Source organism: Andrographis paniculata, unplaced genomic scaffold (genome assembly GCF_009805555.1).
Source record: "Andrographis paniculata isolate CXL003 unplaced genomic scaffold, ASM980555v1 Contig74END, whole genome shotgun sequence".
Classification (NCBI taxonomy): domain Eukaryota; kingdom Viridiplantae; phylum Streptophyta; class Magnoliopsida; order Lamiales; family Acanthaceae; genus Andrographis; species Andrographis paniculata.
The window spans coordinates 151,727-178,714 of NW_026137611.1; the positions used below are offsets into that span (position 1 = coordinate 151,727).

General features: G+C 32.9%; 5 protein-coding genes across 11 annotated transcripts; 4 read left to right on the plus strand and 1 right to left on the minus strand.

Annotated features, from left to right (window-relative positions):
- Positions 1 to 874: 874 nt before the first annotated feature.
- Positions 875 to 5,608, plus strand: LOC127265922 (E3 SUMO-protein ligase MMS21-like). Of its 4 annotated transcripts, XM_051295950.1 has the most exons (9): positions 875 to 994; positions 1,609 to 1,755; positions 1,841 to 1,912; positions 2,567 to 2,677; positions 2,786 to 2,896; positions 3,822 to 3,961; positions 4,217 to 4,302; positions 4,380 to 4,529; positions 5,512 to 5,608. In XM_051295950.1, the coding sequence occupies exons 2-8, from the start codon at positions 1,660 to 1,662 to the stop codon at positions 4,514 to 4,516; spliced, it is 753 nt and encodes a 250-aa protein (XP_051151907.1). In that variant the 5' UTR covers positions 875 to 994; positions 1,609 to 1,659; the 3' UTR covers positions 4,517 to 4,529; positions 5,512 to 5,608. The 4 variants fall into 4 exon arrangements, with proteins under 4 accessions (XP_051151907.1, XP_051151906.1, XP_051151909.1 ...); XM_051295949.1 differs by lacking the exon at positions 5,512 to 5,608 and having other exon boundaries at positions 876 to 994; positions 4,380 to 4,717; XM_051295952.1 differs by lacking the exon at positions 5,512 to 5,608 and having other exon boundaries at positions 930 to 989; positions 4,380 to 4,717.
- Positions 5,380 to 9,828, plus strand: LOC127265921 (uncharacterized exonuclease domain-containing protein At3g15140-like). Of its 2 annotated transcripts, none has more exons than XM_051295947.1 (8): positions 5,380 to 5,671; positions 5,769 to 5,971; positions 6,279 to 6,359; positions 6,588 to 6,725; positions 6,804 to 6,927; positions 7,091 to 7,714; positions 8,930 to 9,317; positions 9,424 to 9,828. In XM_051295947.1, the coding sequence occupies exons 1-6, from the start codon at positions 5,414 to 5,416 to the stop codon at positions 7,286 to 7,288; spliced, it is 1,002 nt and encodes a 333-aa protein (XP_051151904.1). In that variant the 5' UTR covers positions 5,380 to 5,413; the 3' UTR covers positions 7,289 to 7,714; positions 8,930 to 9,317; positions 9,424 to 9,828. The 2 variants fall into 2 exon arrangements, with proteins under 2 accessions (XP_051151904.1, XP_051151905.1); XM_051295948.1 differs by having other exon boundaries at positions 8,997 to 9,317.
- A 1,192-nt stretch (positions 9,829 to 11,020) lies between these two features.
- Positions 11,021 to 14,466, minus strand: LOC127265920 (transcription termination factor MTERF4, chloroplastic-like). 2 transcript variants are annotated; one of them, XR_007842060.1, is made up of 3 exons: positions 12,926 to 14,466; positions 12,496 to 12,677; positions 11,021 to 12,338 (listed from the first exon to the last, which is right to left on the minus strand). XR_007842060.1 is itself a non-coding variant. In XM_051295946.1 (2 exons), the coding sequence occupies exon 1, from the start codon at positions 14,170 to 14,172 to the stop codon at positions 12,955 to 12,957; it is 1,218 nt and encodes a 405-aa protein (XP_051151903.1). In that variant the 5' UTR covers positions 14,173 to 14,466; the 3' UTR covers positions 11,022 to 12,338; positions 12,926 to 12,954. The 2 variants fall into 2 exon arrangements, 1 of the variants encoding a protein (XP_051151903.1); XM_051295946.1 differs by lacking the exon at positions 12,496 to 12,677 and having other exon boundaries at positions 11,022 to 12,338.
- A 1,132-nt stretch (positions 14,467 to 15,598) lies between these two features.
- LOC127265953 (mitotic checkpoint serine/threonine-protein kinase BUB1) lies at positions 15,599 to 21,578 on the plus strand. Its single transcript, XM_051296003.1, has 14 exons — positions 15,599 to 15,726; positions 15,802 to 15,952; positions 16,233 to 16,390; positions 16,480 to 16,570; positions 17,296 to 17,400; positions 17,486 to 17,570; positions 18,913 to 19,016; positions 19,098 to 19,169; positions 19,256 to 19,345; positions 19,424 to 19,581; positions 20,082 to 20,142; positions 20,220 to 20,354; positions 20,427 to 20,548; positions 21,254 to 21,578. Exons 1-14 carry the CDS (start codon positions 15,644 to 15,646, stop codon positions 21,441 to 21,443), a joined length of 1,605 nt encoding a protein of 534 aa, XP_051151960.1. The 5' UTR covers positions 15,599 to 15,643; the 3' UTR covers positions 21,444 to 21,578.
- Positions 21,579 to 22,586: 1,008 nt separating this feature from the next.
- Positions 22,587 to 25,394, plus strand: LOC127265954 (ADP,ATP carrier protein 1, mitochondrial-like). Of its 2 annotated transcripts, none has more exons than XM_051296005.1 (4): positions 22,587 to 22,675; positions 23,710 to 24,202; positions 24,394 to 24,765; positions 24,855 to 25,394. In XM_051296005.1, exons 2-4 carry the CDS (start codon positions 23,723 to 23,725, stop codon positions 25,152 to 25,154), a joined length of 1,152 nt encoding a protein of 383 aa, XP_051151962.1. In that variant the 5' UTR covers positions 22,587 to 22,675; positions 23,710 to 23,722; the 3' UTR covers positions 25,155 to 25,394. The 2 variants fall into 2 exon arrangements, with proteins under 2 accessions (XP_051151962.1, XP_051151961.1); XM_051296004.1 differs by having other exon boundaries at positions 22,631 to 22,769.
- The last annotated feature ends 1,594 nt before the right edge of the window (positions 25,395 to 26,988 follow it).

A 26,988-nucleotide genomic window follows, 5' to 3' on the forward strand; every position in this document is an offset into this window, starting at 1 on the left:
AGTTGATTTATATTTATTAAATATATTTTTATTTAATAAAATTTATTAAAAATAAAAAAATATCCATTGTTATAGAACAAATAAAAATAAAAATATCAATAATTATAAAATAGAAGGAAGTTTTGAATTAATATCTTTTGAAATTTTTTTTTGTATAAATAATAAAAATCCCTCAAACTTCTTCAAATAAACATAAATAGTCTGTTTTTTTAATCAATTTTTTTTTAAAAAAAATAATTTTATTATTTAGAGTTTATATTTTTCGGAAAAAAATTAATTTTTTCTTTTATAAAATACCTCATCAATATTATTTTAATTATAAATCTAAATTAATTTTTCCAAAATAAAAAAAAAAAAGAAAAAAGAAAAAAACACACCCAAAAGTATTTAATGAGAAGAGTAAAAATAAATGACAAAAAAATCAAATAAAATAAAAACGACAGTAAATGAAATTGAGAAGGTGTGAAATTATCTGATATGATGTGATGTGACATGTCGATTAGTAGGTGTGATGGATAGATAGTGAGATCTGCGATCAATCCCATCCCTCCATTCATCAATCAGATTTGATCTGGACCGCTCATGCTCTCATTAAATCATCCATTCTTCATTCTGCCACACATTCAATAAAAAAACCAAACACCACGTCCAGATAATAGTTGTGATTTCAAATTAATTAAGGGTGGGTTTGTTTGGATTTGATTTTGAAAATCGAATTAATGGTAAAAAATTAAATTTAAATATTTATTTAATATAATATAAATAAAAATTAATATAAATTTTAAAATATAAAATTAAATTTAAATATTTATTTAATATAATATAAATAAAAATTAATATAATTTTTAAAATATAAAATTAAATTTAATATAATATTCCCTCTTTCCGCAAGTATAGTAAACATTTACTTTTTTTTTTTTGTTCATCACATTCTTCTCTAATTCTTCGTCCTCCATGACGCGTTTTCTTTTTCTATAGTGTCGTCGGAGGTTGTGTAAGTTCAATTCTTTCACTATTTGCTGTAATAATTTTTTCAATGCCTGCTGGTATTGTGTTTAGGGCTCTAAATGTTTAATGTTAGTTGTAATAAATTGCGTCGATTTTAGATTGATCAGAAGGGCTGAAGTTTATCGTTTTAATTTTTGTTGGCTTTGTGCATTCTTTTATGAATCGGTAGGTTAGCTTTGTGTTTGTTTTGTTGGAAAGTCTTTTTTATTGTTGTTGTTGGAATTTGGAAGTGGTTTAGGTGCTTACTGAATTACTTCCTATCTTTTATCTTATACATTCCTGTGTGATTCTTTTAGTTAATTTTGTAACATTATCGAAAGATGAACAAGAAGAAAATGAGGATTATTTTGAAGATGATATGATTTATTTTGAAAATATTGTGTTTGTGCATTTACACTTTGGTATTAGTGGCTTGAAAAAGCTTGATGTTTATATGTTCATAAACTAATATGTTAATTTTGTTTATTTTTCAACTATTTACTAATGAACAATTGTTTTTGAAAACCTTTTTTTTTATAGATATTGTTTATAAAAAATTGACAACTCTTATATGATGCATACAAATATAAATAATGTTAATATTTTGTAATATCTATCTAGTTCCCTCCAAACAATCGAGTCAGGTGTAAAGTTTTCACTTAAAGAGCTGCAATGGCGTCCACTTCTACTCCTCATGCCAACATGGCCGCAGGAAGAATGTCAACCGCGGCTTCGACACTTTATGCAGACAATCAGACGCTCATTACTGTAATCTTTGCTGTGTAATTTCTATAATTCTAATGGTGGTATTGAAGGTTTGTTTTGCGTTGTTATTTGCTCCTTGCTGTTTCAGGAAATTAGAAAGGCTGTGATGATGATGAAAGATGTAGGGGTCGACTTTGAGAGGGACAGCAACTCTGAAATGGTAGTTACTGTGTTTGTATCCTAACTTAATATTCTAGTGATCAATGATCAAGTAATGTTGGATATGTCTTGGCAAGTGATTTTGATTGAAAGCATATCCTAGTGGTGATTTGGGGTGTGCTCTAGTACAGAAATTGAGCCATTTTGAATATCTCCTGTAAACATTATTCGGATCGATGGGGAAAGCAAATGGGTGTTTCTCTTTTAGATTGTGCATCAGATTTGTACTCCATATTAATCACCATGTGTTATATAGCTGGTTAGCATATAGTGACGGTGTTTCGGTTCTAAGCACCATTGAGATATATATATTTTCTTGACTACCATCACCAACATGAATGTGATTTTTTTCAATGCTTTTAAACTTGATCTAGGTCCCAAAACCGAGCTTATTACGAATATTATGCTCACTACGCTTACTAATGTTTTAGCAACTAGATGTCGCGTACCCCAATTAAACGTTTTATTGGGGTACATGACCTCAGCTTATTGGGGTGTTATGTATTTGCAGCTGCAAGTTAGTATTGTGCTAGCAACTTAGAAAGGCACGTGCAAACATATGATATTATTTGTTAGCTAAAAAGCTGAGGTGAACTGCCTGTGAGAAATCATTGTTTGTTTAATTATCAAGATGTTTTATCTGATGGCACTGCAGGTGAAAGTTCTTGAAAATGGTGTTTCTGAATTAATGAAAGCTTCAGATGAATGCACTCAGCTTTCCCATGCTATACAGTCTATCAAAAATGAATACCAGCCTGGTGCTGAGGTAAGAGTTGCCTATGGGCTTTGATCTTATAGCTAAGATGAGCCAAATCTAATTATTTTTTCTTCTTTTTCTTGTTATATGTGCTTGGACTATTGGTTGGTGCTGCAGCTAACCGATTTCACAAAGCTGTTTGATGAGAAAATTAAAAGATTTAAGAAGGATTCGTCCTGTGTCTCAGGGAACCAGACATTGCTACGGCAATTCCGTGAAGCTATCTGGGTATGTTAGTAGTCACCGTCAGTGGTCTCTGATTCAGATTTACATACTTCTTGATTTATACGGTTGGCAATGAAAGTAGCTATTCTTGTTGTGATCATTGTTTATGCTCATATCTTTTAACTAATGATAATTTGTTTTTGTTCTTGGTTTAAAGTTATGAAAAAGCTTAATTGGATCTCAATCCAATGATAACTGATTAAGCTGATACTGATCAGTTAAAAAATAAAAATAAAAAATCAAAGTCTATGTCTCATCCTTATGTAAGGCTTGATAAATGCCTTGCCTTGGTACTTTGTTTAATTATCGGCATTAGGATGTACATGTTGTTAGGTCTGAGGAACAGGAAGTTGCTTCTTAGAAGTATAGTTGGTTAGCAGTCGTATGTTGGCTTATTGCTGGCTTCATACCTGTTATTTTGAAATGCCTTTTCTCAGAATTAGAAGCTATTCTTTTGTCCCCAACACGAACTTAATGGTATTTGAGATTAATAAAATGATAAATATGTGTAGCTATTTACATTAGCAAAACCTTTTTGAGCCTGAACTACAGAAATGGGTAGAGATTTGCATGACAAATTTAAAGTAGAAACAAGGGAGAGACGCTTTTCTAACATTTCAAACTCCTGAGGAAGCATCCTTGTAAAGTAACAAGTTTTGATTCAGTTTACTTTCCCGTGTGTATTTATAACAAGTGAATGTCTGAAACATGTAAAACAATGTTGTAGAATCAAAATGAGTCATAATTAATCTTCAGGCAACCAGTGAATCAAGGATTGGATGAAATTCACAGCTTCTCTTAATTTTTGTGCTAAAGATTCCTAGGCACTCTCAATAGTTCTTGTTCTGTTCTCTACATACAATTAATAAATAAATAGATGTGTTATCACTTTGATAGCTTTCGTTCTTTTCATTTTTTTTTTCTGCAGAATGTTCATCATGCAGGGCAGCCTATGCCAGGTGAAGAGCAGGAGGATATAGTAATGACTAGCTCACACTGCAATCTTTTGAATATGACATGCCCACTGACTGGAAAACCTGTCGAGGAATTAGTAGAGCCTGTCCGAAGGTATTATGATTCTTCTATATGCTTATGCTGAATGATCCTTCTTCTTTGAGATACTTTCCTAGTAGCTCAAACAACTCTGTTATCAAGACTAAGTCGAAATTATTTGGATTATATTGTTATTAGCTGAGTCTATCTACAGGTCCTTGATATCATTATTAGTAATATGCAACGCTGAAAATCTGCAAAATGTAACAAAAACTTCATTTTTAAATTGTGAGACATTAAAATCTTCGGCTTGTTTTGACATATTGGTAGCATGGACTGCAAGCACATATATGAGAAGCAACACATCATTCAGCGGATCAGGTCCAAAGTTGCACAGGGTCAATGCCCGGTATCAGGTGCCTTCTCCACTTGTTAACAATAAAACAACATTACCGTGTCGAATTTCAGTTATCATGAAAATCTCCTGTTTTAGGTTGTCCTAGAAGGCTGCAGGCGGATAGAGTGGTGTGCGACGCTTTGTTGCTTATAGAGATCGAGGAAATGCGATCTATGAAACAACAAGAAGCCCGCAATGATGCAATAGAAGATGTTACGGCGGCTGCTGATTGATGAAAACAATTAGGTAATGGAGACTACTTCTGCTCATTCTTGTAAATTTATAGCTGTTTGGTAGTTAGTTAATTGGTGATTTACACTTATGTTCTTCTTTTGGCCAGATTTAATCTTGAAAGGTTGTTTATCATGTGTCATTTATTTTGCTGTTTATTGACTGACTGAGTGACATTATGGAATTCATTTCTGCCCTGGTGTGGTTTATTATGTTCTTGCATGAATTCTTTGCTTTTGCATTTTTTGAAATGCATTCATTCTTCAATATGCCTCTATATATAATTAATCATAATAATAATCACATCGAATATCTCAAAACTATTGGTAAGGGTTTGTGTGGACTTTGGACGTGTTATTGGTTTGGGTTTTAAGCTTTACGATTTGTTTGTTTTGTAAAAGAATTTTATCATATTTTTCAAAAAACATTACTCCCTGTTCATTAAAATTAGCCTATTTGAGTAAGAGTCGGGAATTTAAAAAAATAAATATTTTATTGAAAAAAATGATAGATAGTTGGAGGTATTTTTTAAAATTTAGTTAAGAAGTAAAGTAATTGAAGAGAGAATATAATAAAATTATGATATTTGTTGTAAATAAGTGTTGAATGAAATGTAAAATTAAATGTGAATAGATTTGGTTGATGGAGTATTAAGCTTTGCAAACAATTATTTTTATTTTATTTTTTTATATATTATATTACGAATTTATTTTATATTTAAAAATCGTTTACTATTTATATCATATCAAACAATTATTCATTAATATTTAATTTTAGTTCAAATTATGATTATTATCAGCAACAATTTTTTTCTCCATTTTTTAAAAATATAAACATATTCACTATATTTAAAACATCGTCCCTAAAATCGCCAAATTTATTTCGGAACTCGTACGGACATGGCGACTTGGAAGCTCCCATTGCTCCGACGGACGCTTCTCTCTGCCTCTCCACCGCCCTTCTCTAACCTCTCCTCATTTTCCCGCCACTTTCTCAGCTTCCAATTCAAGCGCTCATTTGCTCAATCCCGCTCTCTCGCCATGGAGATGGAGGAGGAATCCATGTCTTCTATTCTCACCACTCAATTGAACTCCCCAACCCCAAAACCCGAATGGAAGCCCCTTTGCTTGTATTACACCCAAGACAAGTGCGCTATGGTAACGTTTTGGTTTCCATCTGGTTGTGTTCTTAATTGATAAAGTTCCTTTGGCAGAATTTCACCAGTGTTTTTTAATCCTCCCGTGTTTGGTGAAGATGGACGATCCTGTGCACCTTCAGAAGTTCTATCATACTTGCTCGGTGCGTCTTGAGACGAGTGTTGCTACGTTGACGAAATTCCGACCTCAAGAGTTTGATTACTTTTTAGTGCTGGATTTAGAAGGAAAGGTCGAAATCCTTGAGCTTCCGGTGCTCTTGTTTGATGTGAAAGCTATGGATGTGGTGGATGTGTTTCACAGGTGAAGATGAGATAACCTTTCAGAATTATTACAGAATCTTCTTGCAACATTTGTTGCCATGCTTCTATGGAGATTTTGTCTGCCATTTTCAAATTTGTACAGATAATGAATACTCTTGTGGCGTTGAAAATATAGAAAATTATGTGTGTCACATGGTAGTTTTCTTTGCTAGAATTGCCAGAGTTATTTAAGTTAATGCATTGAAATGTATTTTGTTATTCTGTGACAAAATTTTGTGTGGCTGAGTTGGTGTGTTCTTGGTGTTGTGATAAGTTACCTATTGTGCTTTTGTTGTTTGGTTTTGCAGGTTTGTAAGGCCTACAAAGATGAGTGAGAAAAGAATTGATGAGTATATTAAGGGGAAGTATGGCAAATTTGGCGTTGATCGGTATGCCATTATATGATTTTATCGGTTACTTAACTTAATGATCAATCTGCTAGCTTTCGATACGTTCTCCAAATCCTATCTAAGTTCTGATGAAGGCAATGCAGTGGCCAAACTTTGTTTTGCACATTGATTTCTTTGGTTCAATGGTTTGTTCGAGAAATCGACAACTCCTGGTCACACAGCTCCTGTGACTATCTGATTGAAATTAAATGATTTGTATCTTAACAGTGTTTGGCACGACACAGCCATAAAATTTGACGATGCTATTGAACAATTTGAGAGTTGGCTGAGGAAAGATCGAGAGCATATTAAGTTATGGAGAGAGGAGGAGGATGGTCGTCTAAATCGAGCTGCATTTGTGACTTGGTGAGATTCTTTTCCTGCACAGAATGTCTGCTTGTGCTTATCTTACTTAAAGACATCCAAAACTGTGTATGTCTGTAGTGGAAATTGGGATTTAAAAACCAAGGTACCTCAGCAATGTGAACTCTTGGGAATGGAGGTTCCGCCGTATTTCAATGAATGGATCAATCTGAAGGACATTTTCCTGAACTTCTACAATAAAAGGGTGAGTGCATAATGCATATACTATCTACTTGACGTGAATTTTAATCTTATTGGTAAGGTATCAGTAGAGAATTGGATTTAAGATGTTATTGTTTCGTATCATTTTCTATTTTTTCAGTTTTGATCTTTGATCAATAAGTTTGGGATATGTTTCCGGTATGCAGGCACCAGGAATGCTTTCAATGATGAGTGAACTCCGGATTCGCCCATTGGGAAGCCACCATCTTGGCATCGATGACACGAAAAACATTGTAAGAGTGATGCATCATATGCTTGATGATGGCGCCCTTTTGCAAGTTACGGCCAAAAGGCCCCATGGTTCTTGCAGGAACGTTGATTTCCTCTTTCAGAACCGTATTTAACAACTCGTCTATGTCAGTGATTAAATTTTGGTTCAGCGAAATGTTGACTCAAGCTTCAATTTGCTGGTGTAATTGGATGCTCGTTTTCTGTTTTCCGCCAATCATTCTAGTTATGTTCGAATGTTTTCTCTGTTAGTCTTCTTGATGTTGTGCAATCTCATCCATCCGAGATTATTGATTCTTTGTGCTATGTCCTAACACTTGAATTAGATTCACACTTCTCAGCCTATACAGAATTTCAAGGTTACTTACATTACTTATTCTGCATTTCTGCCAAGTGTTTGTGTGAAATATTGGATCAGTTCTACGCAATTAATAACACGATGCATCTGACAAGTACTTGTTTTAGTGTCTAACTGTTCGTGCAAAGGTGGGTCGAAGAACAACTATCGACTTGCTGCTAGTTGAGAGTTATATCACCACAAGGTAACCTTCGCTTGATTATTGGTTTAAAACCTTATAGTTTAACAATCAGATAAGCTTCCCGTCGAGTATAAATTATGTATATTCATATTTGATGCTGTAAGTTAATCAATCATTGTATGTTGATCTTGAATCCATTTTCTTGGTGTTTTTGATGAAGCTGATGAGTGAGAAAATGAAAATCAGCTCAAGAACTTGTAGAAGAACATAGAATAACAGGTGATTGACATCTTATGAACATGATTTTAGGAATCACCCTTTCAATATACAAAGATTTGGTTCAGGAAGTTAGGATAGGTGGATGATCTGCTCTACTATAATTTATATAGGCAGATATTTGTCATTTAATACTCCTATTTTCTTATTAAGACCATGTCAACTCTCATAATATTTTAATTAAATATCTGTGAGAAACAATCATTATGAAATAAATAAAACTTTTGTCCTGTTCTAAAACGTTAAATCATTGAATTGTTATCTTATCAACCATCAATAGCTACTTCTTCATTCCTATCTTGCTTAAAAGTACTAAGTTTAGGGAAATAGTTACACCTAGATAGTAATGTTGGTTCGACGAATCTTCTAAGTTTCTGCACAGTTGAAGCAGATCAAACTCGACAAGATATTTGGATCGAATAATCCAAATATATTGTCATAGTAAATCAACGTGTCGTGAAGCTAGCTACCACCAAATGGGAACTCGAAAGACCGGAAAGAGCCGAAATTTTAGTATCATTAGTTTGAATTAGACGACAAAACACATGGCCATTTCTGTCTAAAGTTTCATTTTATGTGCATATATAAAGTTGCAGTTTGTATATATATCTACAGATAAAATCCATAATCAATCCTTTTCTTAGGTTGCTTTTCCTTTGCTCCAATTAAATGCACACAACACACACCTCTTCTCCCTCTCTCTCTCTCTCTCTGACTATATATATATATATTTGTGTGTGTATATATATAAAGACAATCTGGTAGACAGATGGATGAATTTATAGTTTATTCCAGAAATATGGTTATGTGGTGTGATATTAGTGGTGAAGATAGTCTTTTGTCAAATAAAATCACTTCACTCACTCCCTCCCTCTTATTTGTCCTCTTTCACTTTCTCTATTTTGCCATCCCACCTAATTCAAACGCCTCACAGCCTTGCATAATTTAATTTATACATATATATATATATATATATAATAGTCTTATGGTTGATGAAATCAGGCTATAAAGATTTCAAGAAAGAAGGTATCTTTTTGCTCTGTGAGAATTTTAATTAATTCTGCACCAGGCTATGGATCATGGTGGTGACTGTTCTTTAGAGCCCTGTGAAGATGATGACAGTGGCAAGTTGGAGCTAGCAAAGCTGCTTGAAGAGTGTTGGTTTTACGGCAACGATTTGAGGATGCCGAGAAGTTTTTCTGATCCCGGCCCTTCTTTGTCGAAGCAGGGTCGACAGGCCATTGCTGGAATGTCCTGCGAGGAACTCCCTCGGGACAAATTGAGTCAGCGTGGAAAGTTGATCGGGGACCATCAAGATGAGGAGATTGAGTTTTCGATGGGGAAATTGATCCGACAGGCTTCCATGATAGATTCAGATACTTCTTCTAAGGTATTGATTACATAATTTGTAATACAACCCCAACATTAGATCACTAGACTTTTGATAGACAAGTAGAGCTCGAATATCTTATGATTTGGTTTGGTTTTGTTTCAAGATAACGAATTTCAATTCCGGCGAATCAAGAAGGAAGCAGAGTTTGTGGCGCAATCGGGAAGTGAAAAGTTTCAAGGACTTGGGGTTTGATAGGCTTCCTAAGGGAATCGAAGATGATGACAATGGAAACTACCGGAAGGTGAGGCTGAACTGTCATCCTAAGCGGGCTGAGAAAACGGCCATGGAAAGAAAAGAAGAAGAAGAAGATACAATGAAGGCACAGATCAAGTTCTGGGCGAGGGCCGTGGCATCGAATGCCCGGATGCAGGAATGCTAACCAACAGCTAGCTAACACACCATGTAATAATAGCAATTGATCAAATTTGACTTCTTATTATACATGAATTCAGCCATGGATGTACTGTAAACTTGGATTTTTTCTGACAGATATGCATATGTTTATATATATTGTTGTTTGAAGATGATGATCCTGTCAAGAAGCTTATGATACACGAGGCAACATTAAAAAATTAAATAAAGGGCAACGGGTACAAAACAAGAAATTATTTTCTGTATGTATAAAATGAAGGATTAAAATGAGGCTTCTTCTTGGTGAACTGCTAAGAACGAATTCCCACTCCTAAAGTCTAACTTTTTTCAATAGCTGATCATCTATTGATCCCAAATTTCTCTTCTCGTTCCTTTTATTCAATTAATTCTTACCTGTTTATTATTATTATTATTATTATTATTATTATTATTATTTGCGGCGGTTAGGTAGCACGTTCACTTAAAACAATTAACGTTTTTATAACAAAACAAATAGAATATCCTATATAAATAGAAATGTGTTGTGTAGTTATATATTGTACTCCCTCCGTTCCAAACAAAGTGCAACATTTGTTTCGAGCACGAGGTTTTAGGTGGATAGTATTAAGTGAGATAATTTAGAACTGATGAGACATGATTGAGAGATAAATGTATATTTTATTTCTTTTATTTGAGTGATGTGATGAATAAAGTATGGGGTAGAGATTAAATATAATTAATTATTTTTTATTTTGGAAATATCGAAGGATGTTTGGGACATACAAAAAAAAAAATATTGTAGGATATTTGAGACGGAGGGTGTACTAAAATTATATAATGCACCATGTTCTCCTATATTGTATTAACATTTGATATATAATATACTATTAAGATATATGATATATATTATATTAATATGTGTTAACAACTACTAGTGCTAATTGGGTCAAATCAAAATGTTGATTCGACTCAATAGGTAACTAAAGCGACTATTATTATACACATTTACACAATGATTCAACAAATCCACACCATGATTAACATTTTAGAGCAAATTAGCACCACTTCAATTAATATTGTATGTTCATTTACCAAATTACTTATTTATTTTCTCCGGCAAATTTATACTTAATTATAATATCCACTTAAATATGACTTTTACTTAAAAAGTTTGTTATTGTCACTAAATCACACAAATATTATGAATTAATCCATCCCTTGTTTATTTTTATAAAATATTCACATAATTTTTTTATATTTTTATATTAAAATAATATTCTCTTAATCCCCATGCCAATCTATCATAATTTTCATGGACGAAGGGAATAGAATATTATATTTAAGGCAACTAATCAAACTACAAAATATCACAAATCATTACTATTACTATATACATCTAACATATTACCTGCTTCTTGTGTCGATTAGTAACGCAAGCAGCTTCATGGTCCAGAGGCTGCTCCTGCAGGCAATTTAATTCTAGACACAAATTAATGACCATAACACAGATAAAGCTTTCAACAACCAAATGACCAAATCAAAGGAAAAGCAGCCAATGTAGGTGAGAATATTGATCATGCATGAATGCAGAAAATTTCTGAAGGTGAGGATCTAGAAATTGACCTGGTATTCAAACTTGCAGAGTTTTAAGAGAGAACCTGGTTCTGAAGATCACCCCCGACAAGATCATGCAATTTAGATACTTACCTAAATGTCGAATGGATATATCATCCCATGCCCAAGTCACTTGATTAAGGCCTCATCCTGAAACAGCTTCTAAGCAGTTACTCTTAAGGGCCACCAACATTTATCACCAAGGATCAAATCTCTTGCCGAACACTTTGGAAGCAGCTACATTGAACTCCTACACATTTTGAATCATGGGCTCTGGAAAATCTAAACTTGGGAGCTGTTACCTTTTCACCGACTGCAAGAATTTCAGATCTTTTCCTCACAAGATTGACAATCTGTGTTTTACTAAGACCGTCTCTATGTCTGCTTCTTTTCCTTAATTCTGGAGGGCTGATCATATTATTTCCACGATGAGAGTATAAATGTAATAGAATAATGAGAATAATAAAATTTATTATATAAACCAAACTTTAAGCTTCAGAGCTCACTTCAATTTCATCAATTTGAATGACAGCCATGGACATCTAAAGAATTAACAAGGTTCAGTTGCGGTAGAAACTTATTGGGCAATGTATTTTCAATGTGACAACATGAAGTTCTGCAGATACTGAAGCATCAATGGAACAAACATTAAGAGTTCTTCTCAGAGCTTCAGTATCAAATATAAGCTCAGCACTGAATTCATTTCAATACAATCTCAAGTCATAAGAGACTGGAATCAATCTGTTTCAAATTCCACCCAAAATTTTGGAGAATCATCCAACTGCCTCAGGCTAATCATGTCGTACAAATCCCTCAGTTTAATGATTGTATCATCAATTAGGAATTATCTTGCAACTTTAAACCGATTTCGGGGTCTGTGTTCACTTATTTTGTCCATGGTTATGAGATTGATACAAATGTGACCATCTGTTGTTCGATTCATGACACAACTGTTGGGAATAGAGGGGGAACCGATATGGTAGGTTCATCTTCTGTCTTATGTTGGGGTAGGTCGAGTGGGTGGCCGAAGCAATGTTCAGTAAAGTCCAACACCTGCAACCAATATCCATTAAATTAAAGAGAGAACAGGCAAAATTGAACATATCTGGAAAATAAGTTGAGTGCATAGTCAACATCCATAAATAGTTTATTGCAAGTTAAAAAAACAGACAATTTGATATATCCAATATTTATAAAAACATATACCAACCGGAGTCTTGTCCCTCATTGCTGGAAAAGGAGGATAATTGAGTTTCCACATCAAACTAGTTGGTAATATGTTCTTCTTATTCACCAAAGAACCATGTACGAAAAAGTTGGTCTCAAGCAGAGAGATTAATCTAAAAGGATGGTCATTATTGAAGCAGAACTGCAATGTATGTACTACAACCTCTACAAAAATGCAATCAGTTAGCCACAATGTCAAGTCACCAATATGAGGTCAGAACTTTTTTTTTTTTTTTTTTATTCTATCTGAAAAGCAATGAAGAGTATTGCAGGTATTATAGCCATGAATTACTAATACGAAAAATCATGATTTTTGAGTATTCCACAAAAGCACCAACCAAATGGGAAGTAAAAGAGCTGGGCAAATATAACAGCTCATTGCACTTATAATATTATTAAGGAAAAATTCATACATAACTCCCTAGGAAGGCACCGATCAAAATTATGCTTTTGGGGGTGGCAATCCATCCACGCCAACCTTCCCTAGGTAGAAATCTTGGAGACCAGGCAATTCCTTCTCATATTTAAGCACATAGCTTTCCAGAAACCATTTATCAGACCTTTGCAGCACTGTAGCCAAGCTGTATTTCTTTCTAAGTATACCCCTTGACAACAATTGCTGAATGACAGAGCACCGAGGGATAATTCTTTTCTCCAAACTGTATAGGAGAAAATTTGGGTAGCTTGCAATTGATCTTGATGTTAACCCCATGGTGTTTAAGTAAAAGTCCATAGCTCCAGAGATTTTCTTTCGGGACAAGATCATGCAAAAAGGTTGCTTCCTAAATGCCATGTAGATATCATCTTTTGACCAACCCAAGTTACTATATGTCTCATAACACCGTTCCCAGGTCGCTTGATTAGAAGTTCCTGAAAATGCATGTAGAGCCAACCCAAACGTCGATTTTGCAGGATCAAACCCAAATTCTAACACCTTAGAAACAGTCTTTTTGAACGCACTCACAGTTTGCATAATAGTCTCTGGAAATTGTGTTAATAAATATCGGACATTAGCTTCTGGCACATTGAGGTCCCTTAAGATCTCAACATTTGGAGCTAGAATCTTGTCAACATTGGAATTGAAAATCCTTGAGGTCCTCCTCATTGCAGAGGCTACCTTTTCATCAGTACCAAGCAAACTCTTGAAGAAAAAATAATTAGGTATAATTCCATTCTTCAAGCTTCTGCATAGCATACTAGGGTTTTTGGAGACAATCATTGTAATGGCAGCCTTCGATATCCCAGTAGACTGGAGAAATTCAATCTTAGGAGCAAGTGTCTTTTCACGGAGAGCAAGAACTTCAGGCTTTGCCCTCACAAGTGTGGCAATCTGCGCTTTACTAAATCCCTGTCGCTCTAATAGGGCTAACACAGATTCAGGTCTCCCTGCAAAGCCGATTCTCTGGAAAGCATGAGCAGCATGCTCTGGAGACATACCATATGAATGGACCAAGTAGGATGCATTGAACGATTTCTCTTTCTCAGCTTTGGATTCCTCTACATTTACAATATTACAAAAACCCTCGATCTGCGTTTTCCCATTGAACGAGCTAATGCCAAACAATAGCTGAATTTTGGGCAGCGAATCAAACGCAGAAGATGGATTTGCGATAACTTTACAGATTGAAATTTGCCTATTGCGCAGGTGAGCAGAATGCATCGTTAAGATACAATAATGCGAAAGAGAAATAAATTACCTAAAAAACACAGTAACAGACTGGAAATACAGAAATGAACCGAGAACCCTACGACCAAATCTTTAATGGCGGTATTGACTCGGGTGTACCCTTGGATTCTTGTTCGGTTCGTGAAAATTGAAAGGCGAGAACGCCGAGAAGAGAAGATTTCGCCATGAATGCACCCTCCTCACAAAATCAAGCGATGAATAAAATCCATGAAACCCTAACGAAGTCGGAAACGGCGTCGTCTTTGGGGAAGCACAACGTGCAGGAGAACAGTCAACAGTGAAAATAATATATATATTTTTAAAACATATAGAATTAAAATAGTACTAAAATTTTGAAATTTAAAATTGTAAAGTTTTTGAAGGGTTTTAGAATTTTGAAAGTTAGAAAAAAAATAGAGAAAAAAATATTTAATTTGATATTTTATAAAAAAATATATATATTTAATTTAATATTTTTTAAAAAATAAATAGTGAATATTATGTAAACAAAGCTTAAGCTTTCTCAAACTTTGTGGCCTAATTTTATTTGTATACACTGTTTTGTCCAGTAAATCGGTCCAAAATTAGATTGTCCGATTTTGAGAGAGGCAAGGTGACAACATGATACTATGCTTTTTTTTTTTTTTTTTTTTTTTACCTTAAATTATAAATATAAATTAAATTTTTTATAATTATTATTATTTAATAAAATATATACCATATATATCATTTTGATAGAGAATAATTTTTTTATAATATAAATAAATAAAAATTTAGGATATTTTTCTTTGAATGTGTGTAAAAAAATTTGATTTTAATTTAATATTATAATAATATATTTTTTTTCAAAAAATGTAGAGTTAAATAATAAAAATTTAAAATTTTGGGAAAAAAAAAATGCTCTTAGACATATATATATATAAATAATAAAAATTTGAAATTTTAAGCAAAAGAAACATAGCCTTAGTAATATATATTTATATATAATATAAATTTATAATTAAATTATACGAATTAATTCATATTTATAATAATATATTTATTGCTATTAAATTAATATACATTAAAAGTCTTAAAATTCACCTTAAAATTCAAATAAAAATTAAATTCAAATTCAAATTTTCACCCTACCCTAAAGAAAGACACCCTTAATTTAATTTGCTTACTACGAAGATCTACTCAGGGAACATTCGAATGAATGCTGATTACTACCTAAAAAAACCTTAAATGCATGTAGAATTTGTCCTCTCCGGTTCCGTACCAAGAGGCATGAACAATCGGGTCCACGGGTCCATTTGAGTATCGGGTTTAGTAAAGTATTGGGTCGGTCTCGGGTCATACCGACCCATTTCCAGGTCAATTTATTACTATATTTACTATTTAGTTTCCCGCTTGCATCTCAATTTCAAAAAAAATCAAAACCATTTTCCTAATTGTCTCTCCAGCAGGAAGATTTGAGAATTCCATGGCTGTTGTTTCCAGGAATCCACAGAGCATTGCCGGCGCACCATCCAATTCTGCGGAAGATCCTCTCTTGCCTTGGCTCCAGTATACAATTTCTGCACCCATATTTGCACACACATTTTTCTTTTTTTGAATGACTTCGATACTTACATATTTCAGGTCCATTCAAGAAAAATTGCAGCTCCAAAACACCAGTCAACTCAACGATTCTAATGTTTTGGACGTGCTAGTGTTGAATTGTATTAATACCTTCAAGTCCGATCCTCGCTATCGGGATGACGTTAGATTCCTCAAGATTTGGTTCCTATATGTAAGATTCATCCTCGATCCTTTTTATTGCGTTTCATGGTCGTTTGGATGCTTTATTTATTTATATATTTTAAAGGGATTGTGCCTTTTCAGTTCAAATCTTCGCATGCACTTATCTTTCAAATTTTATGTTCTAATTTGCCAATTAGGAATTGTTTACATATGCCATTGAGATGCATCTATAGTACCTTTTCAGCTTTTCTTGATTATGTTTTTAGCGAATGTAAATTTTGTTTTCTCAAATTCTAAATTAATAATTGTTCTTTGTGTGTCATCGACAGATGGATGGAAATTCTAATTTTGAAAAGGTTTATCAAGAAATGGAGAAGCACCAGATCTGTATGCACAATGCTCTGCTTTATGAATCATTTGCATTATTTTTGGAAGCAAAGGGCAGGTTGATTGATGCTTGTATGATGTATCACCTAGGCATCTCAAGGTTTTTGAACTTGTTTTTTTTTATTGTCGCATTCTAAATGAACTTACTCTTAGCTATCATTTAATGAAAATAGTGGGGTTGTATTTCAGAAATGCTGAGCCACTGGGGAGGCTGAAAAAGGCACAGGTGCTGTTTCTCGAGAGAATGTCTGAAAGAGTAGCCAATGAATCTTTTCAAAAGGTGTATTATTCTTGCTTTCAACTTAATAAATTTCAAATTCAACAATGTTTCAGAAAAACTATTCAACTCTCCAACATAGTTGTTGGTCATTTTATCATGTCATGTACAGTATCTAAAAGTGCCGAGAGCACAGTATTTGGAAGTTTCCACAGTGGTTATTGCATGGAAGTTGTATTTATACAACTCTGATGCTTTAGTCTTTACTCGACATTGCTTAGCCAACCTGATATTTTTATTGCCTTTAAACTTTATTCGCATTCCTATAATGAACACATTTCAGCCCCCTATTGAAAGCTGTGACAGCCTACATCTGTAATACTAGGTTGGAATGTTAGATTACTTCCCATGAACTGGTCATCTCCCCTGTAAGTAATGTATTTGGTTGAAGCTTCAAACTTCGTTAAAAATGACAATTGAAAGCCTTATTTTATGTAACTAGTGTGGGTAGGCATTCATTGAACACCATACTTAATGGCTGGCATGTTTTAGAGTTAACTATTAGAGTAAAATGTAGTTGATACCTGGTAGCATGTATGGAGGTTTCTTTCAGTTGCTGTTCTTGTTGTGTTTATTGTAATCAAATACTGAAAAATTTACAACACCACATATGCTTTAGAAATCTTAAAAGTAGGGATGTTGCATTACTGTTCCTTTGGAGAGAAATTTCTGGAAGTGCTAGATTTTACACAAACAGAAACATGATGCAAGCAAGTTTTCAAGTGCAGATAAAAAGTCATGTTTCTGCAGAGAACGGTGATAATTTTGTCAATCCATGGTCAGTTGCAACCATTAAAGCCACATTACAAAATACTGAAATTGTGCAGTTTGAGGTGAGGCATTCTCATTATTTGCTTGTGTTACTCGCACAAAGGATATTTGTGAATTTCTAAGGCAAGCTACTTTGATGCTTTTCAGGGGTATCATCCTTGTAACAAATCATATCCAGGAAAAGTGGCATTATCCTCATGGAAATCATTAAAAAATAAAACCATTGATATCGGTAATAAATTGATTTATGCGTGATCATTGATCATTCACTAATAATGCTGTAGTACCCATGATGATGAGTATAGGCATAGTTGTCAATAGCGGGCTTATAGTGGTGTTGCAAAACAGAGTGGCAGTCTACTGCTACTTTTGCTCTGCAATGCCACATTTATGCAATAGTGGCTGCAGTGCCGATGGTAAGGTGCAAAGCAGAGGGGAAAAGCCCTATGTTTTTAGATGTAGGACTATGTATTTATACAAAGGTAGGAAAAAATGAATAAAAATGAAAAAGACGATGAAGAGGAGAGGAGAAATAACTATATAAGAGTAATATTGATCAAATAGTTTTTGTTTATATGATTATTTATATATGAATAACTATTATATATTTTTTGATATTTTATTGGCTGAATAATTATGAAATGTAGTTTATAAGTTTTTCCTATGTATTTTTATTGTAATTTTGTATATATAATAGTTTTTACCGTTTTATATTTAATAATTTATATAGTGTTCATTCCGCTCTTCACTATCTCTATAGTATTTGAGAGATTGACCGCTATTTAATGCTATCCGAATTTAACAACTATGTGTATAGGGTAAGTTCACAAGTTTTGGGGGTGTTTGTAAGTGGCTAATGGCTTACATGCATTAACCTTGCACATTGAATTAATATGCATGTACTAACAATGTTGTGTTATTTACCTTATCGCTGATGGTCTGCAAGAGACTTGGTTTCTTAAATAACTGATTTGAGATGAGATGGGATTCCTTAAATTGTAAATCCACTTTCTAGTCTGGACAGATTGATGTTAAATAGCTTATAAAGAACATGTTGAACTGTAGTCTCATAGCCTGCGCTTGCATTTAACTAATTAGTCACAACATACTAATCTAGGTGATAGTGGTATGGATAGTTAAGAATAATAGAACAAAAGTGTGGACTCATTCTTATCAAGAAACAAGACTTAATAATGTTCTATGTATGTTCGTATTCATCTACCCATTGTTAAAGATGGTAGTAACAGCCGCACTATCATACTTAGCAGCAAGTTAAGTCATTAGTCAAAACTTCAACTGAACTTCTACTTTATTATTGCATATTCCCATGAGTCAATTGCAACTACTTTTGCTACTTCTAACTTTATATTTCCAGAGGTTATTGCAATTGTGTTTCAAACTTTTGGCTTCTGCATCTACTCAATTGTTTATAATTCAGTTTGTCAGTGTGATTAAATATGCTTGTGTCAATACCATGTCACATATAAGCAAAGCATAACGTTAGTGCCAAAAGTATATTAATCTAAACTTTTTTGTTAATGATTATATTGACTTTGAATTCATGATGCTTGAAGGAGGAGAGAAGTACAGTTTTAAAGGGCGTGCAGGTCAGGGTGGGTTCGCTCAGGTATTCAAAGCTCATGTAAACAATAATCCAGATGATATTGTTGCTCTTAAGGTAACTCTACTAATCCTAACCAACATAATTCATGGTTTGAAACCTTACTGTTGGCATTCCCTGATTCTCAATCTCTTACAGATACAGAAACCTCCTTTCCCTTGGGAATTTTACATGTACCGTCAGCTAGATATGCGAATTCCAAAAACAGAGGTATGTAATTATTGGAACAGCAATGTACTTCGCCAAATTGTTATCCATAAGAGTACATAACTCAATTAAATCTGTTCTTCTCTCAGAGGAAGAGTTTTGGCTTTGCTCAGAGATTGCACCTTTATTCTGATTATAGCGTGTTGGTGTGTGATTATTTAGCTCATGGGACACTTCAGGTGGACATCTAATTTTTCCATTTTTAATAAGTTATAATAAATTTCACTATCTCATACTAAATATTGAATTATATGCAGGATGCTATAAATTCCAAAATTGTTAGAGGGGGATCTATGGAAGAAGTATTATGTATTTATTACACTATAGAGATGCTTCAAATGCTTGAAACTCTACATCATGCCAAAATTATCCATGGTGACTTCAAACCTGATAACCTACTCATTCGGTACTCCAGGTAATTAATGTTCTTATATCAGTGAGTGGGCATATACATCAGATGTTATGATACATACTTCTATGCTTATTTTGAATTTGGTTTCAATTTTTATAATATGCAACCATTGCATTATATAAAAATATAGATGATTTGAAAATATCTCTTTGAAATTATAGATTATACATGTTCTCATATTCCAGATCTTTTAGTTAAATTATAGATTATACATGTTCTCATATTTCAGCTCTTTTAGTTAATTTTATCTTTCCAAGCTATAGTCTTTCTTTCTGTAGTCTCTTGTTATCCCTACTACCCATTATATAAAATCTCTAGTTGGGGCACACAATTATTTCCTCATGAAATGAATGAAAATTATTCATCATTCTCATCCCTAAACCCCATTTATTCTTAATAGATAGCTTAAAAGTAATCACCAGTTCTAGAGTTTTGGTTTTTCCTCAGCTTTGGTTTCTCTTATTTATATCTAATGGTATATATGGGATAACATGTTATGACAGGGGTGATCCAACAGATAATGAAACCGATTTCCTCCATCGAACTGGACCTTGGGCTGATCAGGTAAATTCTAGAAGTCGTGAGATTAAACATGCTGAGAAATATTCTACATTGTCAAGTATCCTTGCTCTATAATTCAGGGGCTATGCCTTGTTGATTGGGGAAGAGGAATAGATCTAACGCTCTTCCCTGAAAACACCAAATTCATGGGAGATTGTAGAACTTCTGGATTCCGTTGCATTGAGATGCAAGAAAAAAAGCCCTGGACATTTCAGGTACACTGGATTACTTTAACTATTGAGCATTCCTAATGATGCAAAGGGGATGATACATTCTTTGGGTTCTAGGTGGATCTGTATGGACTATGTGTTGTAGTTCACACGATGCTCCACAACGGATACATGGAACTTGAAAAGAAAGCATCTTCGGATGGACGATACATATACCAACCCAAATCACATTACAAGAGGTTTGCTCCTACTTCTGTTTCTTGCTGATTTGATATTACAAGCAGTATTGCATGTGAATGTGCATTTGAGATTATTCAATTGTGATGAAAGATCTATATTGTTGCCTGCAGTTTGCCGTTATACCTGTATTAATGTTAAAAGAATATAGTTATATTCAATTAGTAGACAGTGCACTAAACTATGACACAGGATTGTTGTACTACTTCGTCTCACCTAAATAGTCTCATTTTCCATTTAGAATTGCCTACGGAAACTGCAGTTTCCATTTATAGTCTATGTGGTCTTTATTCACTTATTAATTTACTTCACTCTTACCTCTTTTATATATTAAAATATCATCACACACTACATAAATTCAAAGGTATTATTGATTTTTTTCTCTTGTACACAACTTTACTCACCAGTTATTCTTTATTTTACTATAAATTTCTTTTGAGACTATTCAGGTGGGGCAGAGGTAGAATTATGAATGAAGGAATTTGGTATTAGAAAAATGTTAGACCCACAAATAGTAATTGATCCTAAACCATTATTATAGTTAAGAACAAGAGTGCTTGTAATTATATGCCTTAGTTTGAGGCCTTAGCAATTTATTTATTAGGGTAGCAATACAACAGCTTTTAGGCACCATTATCTACATCATTCTATTCGAAAGTGGTAACATTGAATCTTCGTTGATGATAGCCTTTCTCATATTTCTTCAGGTATTGGAATTGTGATCTTTGGAAAAATCTGTTTTCCAAATTGCTGAACCTGGATCTAGCAGAAGATCATACAATGGTGTTGAAAACCTTGAGGGAATCATTTCAGGAATACATATGCTCTGATCCAAAGCTAATTAAAAGACTCAAGGAGCTATTGATGAAGCAGAGATCATCCCTATGCTCGGCTTAGATGGTCTCCTGAAGTCTCCATTGCTTATGGGAAAAAAAAAAGAAAAAAAAAGAAGCTGAAGTGTAGTATATCTGTGATGCTTTTTGGGTTAGGTTATTCTATATCCCTCGTATTGACTTCTTGATTTGTGAAAAATTATAAAGAATGTAAAATTGGGTTTTTATTTACTGTTCTTCTTGATTTGTTGTAGGATTTTTTTTTAAATATAATATTCATTTTTTTTTAAAATATTAAATCAAATATTTATTTTTCATCTATTTATATTATATTATAATTATTCAAATTTAAAATTTTAACTATTCAAATTTCCATTCAAAATTCAAATTTTCAAAGGAACACACCCATACAAAATTTAGGTGGCTTTCTGTCGCAATTCGGATTAGTTTGTTTGTTCATACTCAAGTCTCTCAATTATTGATATTGCTATATATATATATATATATATGTATTAACGTGCTACTCAATAGTTCTCAAACTAGGGGGAGTTCACCCTAGTATCACCGGAAAAATATATATATAAAAATTCATATATATTAGTGTCACCTAGAGACATTTTTGGCCCCTGGGTCATAGTCCGTTCCAAATAGAATCAAATGAATTATAAAAATTCTTATTATTTAAATTTAAATTTAATATTCATATAAAATAAAATAAAAAGAAACAAATTTGATATTGTAATATTAATAAATACACATCTCAAATTTGAAAATTTTGAAAAGATATTTTTATACTTTCTTTTGCCAGTTATTATAAGAAAAAATATTAAAATTATTTTATACATTTTTATTAAATAATAAAATATTATTAATTTTATTATAACAAATAAATAAATAAAATACATTCCATAAAGAGTAAATGAGACAAAAGAATTATATGAGTATATTAATTAACATAGTGATGTAAAATGATTTTATTAATATATATTATAATATAAGGATTTATTAAATTAGTAAATAAATATATCTATGACGGAAATAGTATATATCAAAAATAAAATTTACTAATAAATAATACCAATAAGATGGAAATAAACAAAAAAAAAGAAACAAAAAAAGGAAAAAAAAATTAATGGTAATATAGGCATTATTGAAAATCAGAGGGCAATTACGGTAATTGGATTAAAACCCTAGTCGCCAGCCACTATATAGCAGTCTTCGACACACTCACCCCTCCATTTGTAGAGCAACTGCCAGATCACTTATCCTGGGATCTGCATTTTTCGATTCTCTCGGGTATGCCGATGTTCAGATTGTGATTCTTCCTCAGTTTTCAGTAATTTTTTATGCGGTGCTTTTTTTTTGCTCGCCATCTGTTGGTGATAGTTTGGTATGTTTGAGGATCACTCTGATTTGTTTGATTCTATGCTTGATGTGATCTTATTACTGAATTTTGCTGGGGAATTTTCCGTGGTTGATTTATCTGTTGATGGAGACTGTCTGTTTTGTTTGTTTCTGCATCGGGTCATGCCCGTTCAGTTGATTGTGGTGGTGCTTCAAAACGAGTTATGTGATTGTTGGTTTTGTTTTTGGTTTTCGGAAACTAGGAGACACTGAATGTGGAGAGTTACAATACAATTTGTTTCTGAAATCCTGATTTGGAAATTAAAAAATTCAGATTAAGGTAAAGCAATCTGCTTCTGCCAACTAATCTAACGTTTTGTTTTGTTTTAGTGAAAACGGAGTGGTGGGTAGTAGCTGAAATGAAGTTGTTTAACAAGAGATATCGGGACATTATATGATAATTAAAACACCCTTTTGTATTAAAAAATGGATTTGTATGCTGGACAGGTCTTGTATGTCGCATACATGATTGCATCATTCTATTCTACACTGCTTTGCATAGGTTTCAATTTTGGTCATGGAAAATTTGCATTGATGTATCCAACATTTATAACCATCTGAGTTGGATGAGTTAACAAGATTGGGTCCATCCATTTAAATATTTTCTCATTTACATCGAATTATATTTATTTAGTTTTGTAGATTCTGCATTATTCATTGACACTTGGTTTGATAAATATAATCTGATGAATCATGTGCATCTGCCTTTTGCACAAGTTGGTGTATTCTGAAATCTCAACATGTATAATCTTCCCTTGGTTTCTAAATTTATACCTGAATTATAAAAGAGCATGCCATCATGAATAAAATGCAGTTAATAAAAGAACTGGTGTGACTTTTAATGAGAATTCTTGCTTGGCCATTAGGTGTGCTTAACTGCTTATTTCATTTTATTTTTCCTTTTCATTGAATGCAAAACATGTAAGATTGATTGCAATCATGGAGGATTGCACGCGACATCCGTCAATATTACAAAAGATACAAGGCCAGTCTTACCTTTTTTCAAGGGTCTCTCCTCATGCACACTCCAAACACACTGGTTTGAATTATATCTCCAGTAGTTATGTCAATGGAGGAATGAGGAATTCATCCATGAGATCATTCCAAGCAACTGGCCGGGAAATTAGTTCACCAACGCCTCCATTAGCTATAATGTCTCCGGCTGAGAAAGGTAAAGGCCATTTTATGGTGGATTTCCTCATGGGAGGGGTTTCTGCTGCGGTGTCTAAAACTGCAGCCGCTCCGATCGAAAGAGTAAAACTTCTAATTCAAAACCAGGATGAGATGATCAGGGCGGGACGATTATCTGAACCTTACAAAGGAATTTCCGATTGTTTTGCTCGAACTATCAAGGATGAAGGAATGCTAGCTCTTTGGAGAGGCAATACTGCAAATGTTATTAGATATTTTCCTACTCAGGTCAGTATTTTAATATGTGAATTAACCCTGTTGTTTTTTCTTGTTGAAGTTTTCCGCGATCACAGAATACATACTCTCAAAATCTGATTAAGTGTGTTGTTCATGCATTATTGTTTCACCTATTAATGACCAAGGGAAAATTGATAATAAAACTACAATCTTTTGATGCTTCTACCTGTGGCTATATGTAGGCCCTCAACTTTGCCTTCAAAGATTACTTCAAGAGACTTTTTAACTTCAAGAAGGACAAAGATGGATATTGGAAGTGGTTTGCTGGTAACTTGGCATCTGGTGGGGCTGCTGGTGCTTCATCGCTTCTATTTGTGTACTCTCTTGATTATGCCCGGACAAGATTGGCCAATGATGCCAAGGCTGCAAAAAAGGGTGGCGAAAGGCAGTTCAATGGATTGATTGATGTTTACAAGAAAACAATTAAATCTGATGGCCTCGTTGGTCTCTACCGTGGATTCAACATTTCTTGTGTTGGAATTATAGTTTATCGGGGTCTATATTTCGGAATGTATGATTCTCTGAAACCTGTTGTTCTAACTGGTACATTGCAGGTCAGTACACTCTTACTGATCTGACTATTTAAGATAAAGACATCGGTAATAAGATTTTAACATGCTTTCATGTGTATTGATATGTGCAGGATAGTTTCTTGGCTAGTTTCTTACTGGGATGGGGTATCACCATTGGTGCTGGTTTGGCTTCTTACCCTATTGACACTGTTCGAAGAAGGATGATGATGACATCAGGAGAGGCTGTCAAGTATAAGAGCTCAATGGATGCATTTTCCCAGATTGTAAAGAAGGAAGGAACTAAGTCGCTCTTTAAGGGTGCCGGAGCGAACATCTTAAGGGCTGTTGCCGGTGCTGGTGTGCTAGCTGGCTATGACAAGTTGCAGGTCATTGTCTTTGGCAAGAAATATGGATCTGGTGGCGGTGGTTAATAACAGAATGGGGTCCTGAAACGATGATGATGATAATGACAACGAGTAAGTCTTGCTTTTCTTCATCCAGATGACGTTTACTCTTTGGAATAAGACGTTCATGGATGCAGTTTCTTGTTTGCTCTGGACAATAGTTTTACTCAAGAACCCTGTATAAATTTGCACACAGATCTTTATTTTATGTGTGAACTTTGATTATTGAGTTTTTCACAAATAGTTGAGTCTCCTTTTTTCTTTTTTTTTCTTTTTTTTTTCTTATGCAATTATGGCCCTCTTTGCTAATGCTGCTGCTCTTAATTTAAACAGAGTTGGGGGTGTTTGATGCAAATCTTTGTCCGAATATTGTTCGATATACTTATTGCAGGTGATATAAGAAAATCAATGCTGGACACATTGGAGGATGGATAACCCTTATTCTTTATTCATTTTCTTTTGGAGTTTTTGCTAATGTTAATTTTGAAGGAGCATTCATTTTGTTATTTTCATAGTTTTCATCATAAATGGATTTAACTTCTTGTTCTTGTTAGGTCACTTGGACACTGCTGATTAGTTCTTTATAATTTTTGCAAGAAGATTTATATATAATTGTGTCAAATGAATTTATATTATATAGTATGTATGATTATGATATATAGTGTATTTTTAATAATATCGGATCAATAAATAAAATGTGGGTGAACACATTCAATATATACATATACTTGCACAATATTCCAAAATCTGCTCGGAGTATCACAGAACATTGTGGACCATGTTGAAACTTTTGAGAATATTATTTGTTTGGGGGATTGGATTAGATTTTCACTATTCATCTTATTTTTTTCTCAAAAAAACATCAAATTAAACACCTATTTTTTATTTTCTATATTATATTAAAAATCAATTTTATACTCAAAACATCAACATCTATAACTATTCAAATTCAAAATTTTTACTATTCAAATCTCAACTTAAAATTCAAAACCCCAAACAAGTACATAATGCTTTACTTTGTTGTACATTCTAGAATAGGATATAATACTATATAGTAAAACTCTTGGTATATAAAATGAACACTACTCTCAAGTTCATTACTACTTTTTCAAATTTCTATATATACTTTTTCTTTGTAAAAGTCCTTAAATTTGTGTGGGTGCTAACCTTAAGTTGGAAAATTTCATTATGAGAAGCACTGTAAACTCACAAATTGAAGTTTTGCATTTTATATGAAAAAACAAAAAAAGAATTGGTAAAAAATTTTCATATAGAATTTTTTTTTTTTTTTTAATTACAAAATAGATAACTAAAAAAATTAGAAATACAAAACAAACACGTTCAAATGGAGTTATGTCTACATATAATTTTTTTTTATATTATATTATATATAGTAGAAATGGAAATAAAATAATATTTATACTTTTATTAACAGTGTATTAGTTATGTAATATTGGTTAAATAATTATAATATTATTTACATAATCTATTATAAATTGTAAAATTATTTTAATATTTAATAAATAATATAATTATTAAAATATATATATATATATGAATGTAATATATAATTTAAAATATTAGTTTAAATAAAAAAAGTTAGAAGAATAAATAATTTATTTGATTATAATTTATTAGGCTGTTCAAACAGGAAATGAAACATATATATATGCCCAATTACTTTAACTAATTTAATTTACGGTCAATTATATAAAGAGTCTATATTTAGTAAATGCAAATCAATTTTTATATTTAGTAAATGCAAATCAATTTTTTTTTAAATTTTAAATAAAGATCTAAATTAAGTATTTTATATAAATAAAAAATTATAAAATATTTTAAATAATTTATTTGAATAAAA